This window comes from Dendropsophus ebraccatus, chromosome 7 (assembly GCF_027789765.1).
Source record: "Dendropsophus ebraccatus isolate aDenEbr1 chromosome 7, aDenEbr1.pat, whole genome shotgun sequence".
NCBI lineage: Eukaryota > Metazoa > Chordata > Amphibia > Anura > Hylidae > Dendropsophus > Dendropsophus ebraccatus.
Genome location: NC_091460.1, coordinates 7,771,063 through 7,774,648, shown reverse-complemented (window position 1 = coordinate 7,774,648; position 3,586 = coordinate 7,771,063). Strand labels below are relative to the sequence as shown.

The window sequence follows — 3,586 nt, the reverse complement described above, 5'->3', positions numbered from 1 at the left end:
TACCCACTAAGCTATTGCCTGCATGTCTAAATATTGAGGATACACTTATTATATTCATTATATATTCATCTTTTTTTCATTATTAATTTATATCTTGTTCTATTTCAGATTGATCTCATGAAAAGCTTATCTATCGGAACAGATTCGGTGGCTCCTTACTGACTCTGACCATGTAGCATCATTACAATCTGTTTACATTAGGAATTTGAGGTGTGAATACTTACCAGCGGTTTTCAGATGTGGAGCATTACAAGTCTTAGAACGTTGGCCGGAATGCTGATGAGCCCCCACAGAGACCCACGGTGGCCCTGAGATTGATGCCGCTTCGGATAGTTCCATTGTGGTTCTCTCGTTCCATCCGCAAGGAATTAACTCTGTGATAACCGGCTGGTCTCTCGGCAGCAGTGATGGTCTATAATCAAGTTGCATATAGTGATCTAATTGCTCCCGAAAGCTGCTCTGGACTCTATACATACGTCACCGGTTGCTAAGATACGATGACGCTACTCCTCTTACCTTTAAGATGTCTGTGCGTTCCAAGCTGAGCGTGCGGTTCAACCATTCACCCCCAGGTTTGATGCTACGGGTCAGGACGAGTGAGTGAACCACGGCTGTTCCATTTAGTCTTATGATGACTTTATTGTATTTCCGTTTAAAATTATGGACTCTATGTCACTTATGATTCAGGAATGGTAACATTCCCTTATGTGATCACTATTTTGTCAGATAATTATGTCTTTATTGTATCACATGCAATGCTACACTTCATTCATTTGCATAATCTCAAGTTGTATAAATAGCACCTGCATATGGAGTGTATTCACTGGTTTGAGAAAGACGGCATTGGGACGTCGAAACATCGCTGTTGTTCACCGCGTGTTTTTGTATGGAATAAACACGATCTAAGAATTTTTTTTCCACCAAGTCTGAAGTGCTGCAGTCGCTTTTTATTTATCTACATAGACACCTGAGAATCGAGGTGGGACCGCTGGGAGCAAGCCCTGATTTCTCGAGCGCTGCGTGTTTTTTTTTTTTTTTTTTTCTAGATAGATAGTTTATGCTTTTAATATGAATATGTCATGAAATCTTCCTACAGATTCTGACACCTGCAATAAATGTCCAAGTGATGAATGGCCGAATGAGAAGAGAGACCGATGTCTGCCCAAAGTCCTGGATTTCATCTCTTACCACAATGACACAATGGCTTCTGTATTCTCCTGTGTCTCGCTCTTCGGATGTCTTGTGACCGGCTCCATATTGGGAATATTTATCTCCTACCGGGACACTCCTATTGTTAGAGCTAATAACCGGAACCTGAGTTATCTCCTCCTGGTCTCCATCATCCTCAGCTTCCTCTCCGTCTTCTTGTTCCTTGGTCGTCCCAGTGATGTCACTTGTAGATTACGTGAAACCAGTTTTGGAGTCTTCTTCTCAGTTGCCGTCTCTTCACTTCTCGCCAAGACTGTGATGGTTTGTGTTGCTTTTAAGTCCACCAAGCCTGGAAGCCCCTGGAGGAAATGGCTGGGTGTGAAGCTGCCCTATACCATAGTGATGTTGTGTTCATCCATTCAGGTTGTAATCTGTGCTATCTGGTTGTCTACCTCTCCACCATTCCAGGACCTGGACACTCAGTCTTATCCTGGGAAGATCATCATTCAGTGTAATGCAGGGTCAGATATCTGGTTCTACTCCATGTTGGGGTATCTGGGGTTCCTGGCAGTGGTGAGCTTTGTTCTGGCTTTCATGGTGAGGACATTACCGGACACTTTCAATGAGGCCAAGTACATCACCTTCAGCATGCTGGTGTTCTGCAGTGTCTGGATCGCCATGATCCCGGCTTATCTGAGCACCACAGGGAAATCCATGGTGGCTGTGGAGGTCTTTGCAGTGATGGCGTCCAGTGCTGGACTGTTAGGATGTGTGTTTCTTCCCAAATGTTTTATTATTTTATTTAAATCTGAAATGAATAGAAAAACCGACCTGTTGGGGAGAAGGAAGGACTGACTGAGAAATATAACATTCCTATTAGTGATGATCTCTGAACATAACACAGACATTAATACAACCCCTGGCAATAAGTATGATTATTATTATTATTATTATTATAATTTTTACGTTTTACTTTCTGGCTTCAAATAAAATCCATCATGTTAATAAAATTATTTAAATGTCTCTGGGATCAAAATTATTATCAAAAGATTATCCATATATATAGCCATCTTGTTCTCTCCAAGACTTATGATTACTATTCCCCCTGCCTTCTTCCATGTGGCATGTTGAAAGGGACAGAGAGTGCGCCGTTAAAAGAAATAGTGGCAAATGAGGACACATAAAGAGATTGTCAGGACAGGGTAGGCAGGGACAAGACACGACAGTGAGCCTTGCCGCTGAACCCACCAACTGTCCCTACCTACTTGCCTCAATCGGCATAAGGCGGCCGTGGGCAACCACAAAGATGTTAAACGTGAAGCACAGAACAAGACAGACGGACAAACACAATATAGGATAGTCAAAAAGGCAGGGTCAAAACCAAACGGACAGCGCAGTACAAAACAAGTAACAATCGGATAGTCAAAAGTCAAAGCCAGAGGTCAGGTAACACAGACGAGCAAGCAGAGGGAGGTAGGACGGGGATCGCAGGAATAGACAAAGGGGAGCTGGGATCAGGGTGTTAATCTAATTGCCAGCGCTGAGACTCTGTCTCCGCTTTGTTTTATGCTGAACCAGAGCCTGGTTTGGATCCCCATTGGACCAGCGCTCTGATCTTCCAGGTTGCAGACAGGCAGAGGAACCCGTCAATCACACATCATGGGGCAAAAAATGACACCTGACACAGCCCCATAGACCAAAGGATAAAAGCGCTATAAGCCTGGGAATGGAGTGATTTTAAGGAACGTATATTTGTTAACAATGTTTGAATTTTTTACAGGCCATCAGATAAAAGAAAAGTTATACATATTATATATCGTTTTAATCATAACGACTTGAAGAACATATATAACAAGTCAGTTTTACCCCAGGGCGAATGGCGTAAAAACAAATACCCCCCAAAAAAACAAAATGCTTTTTTTTTTTTCAATTTCACCACACATTTATTTTTTTTTCTGGTTTTCCAGTGTACTCTATGAAAAAATTCAGCCTGTCATTGAAAAGTACAATTAGTGCCGCAAAAAATAAGGGCTCATGTGGGTCTTTAGGTGGGAAAATATAAGTGCTATGGCCTTTTAAGCACAAGGAGGAAAAAACGAAAGCACAAAAATCGAAATTGGCTCTGTCCTTAAGGGGTTAAGTTAAAGAGACTCTGTGATTCTTTGCTTTCCACCGACACAGCACCTCACTTAACCTTGGGACACTTCCCCTTTCTGTGGGTGGCAGTTCTGATGTCCGGGAGGGTCACTATACCACTCTGGCTATCCGTGATCACTCTAACCCAAGGGTCCCCGTAGCAACTCGGAAAGACAACGACCACAGGGAAAAAAGGTAAAACCGGCCTTGTAAGCTAAAAGAAGGCGTGCCTTCACACCTGTGTGTCTTCCTGGTACTGGCATCACAACAGTATACCATCCGGCCTGGCTATGTTTTGACC

At 42.9% G+C, this 3,586-nt stretch overlaps 1 protein-coding gene across 1 annotated transcript; it reads left to right on the top strand.

Annotated features, from left to right (window-relative positions):
- The first annotated feature begins 523 nt into the window (after positions 1-523).
- On the top strand, positions 524-2,004 carry LOC138796415 (vomeronasal type-2 receptor 26-like). Its single transcript, XM_069976012.1, has 2 exons — positions 524-596; positions 1,097-2,004. The coding sequence occupies exons 1-2, from the start codon at positions 524-526 to the stop codon at positions 2,002-2,004; spliced, it is 981 nt and encodes a 326-aa protein (XP_069832113.1).
- The last annotated feature ends 1,582 nt before the right edge of the window (positions 2,005-3,586 follow it).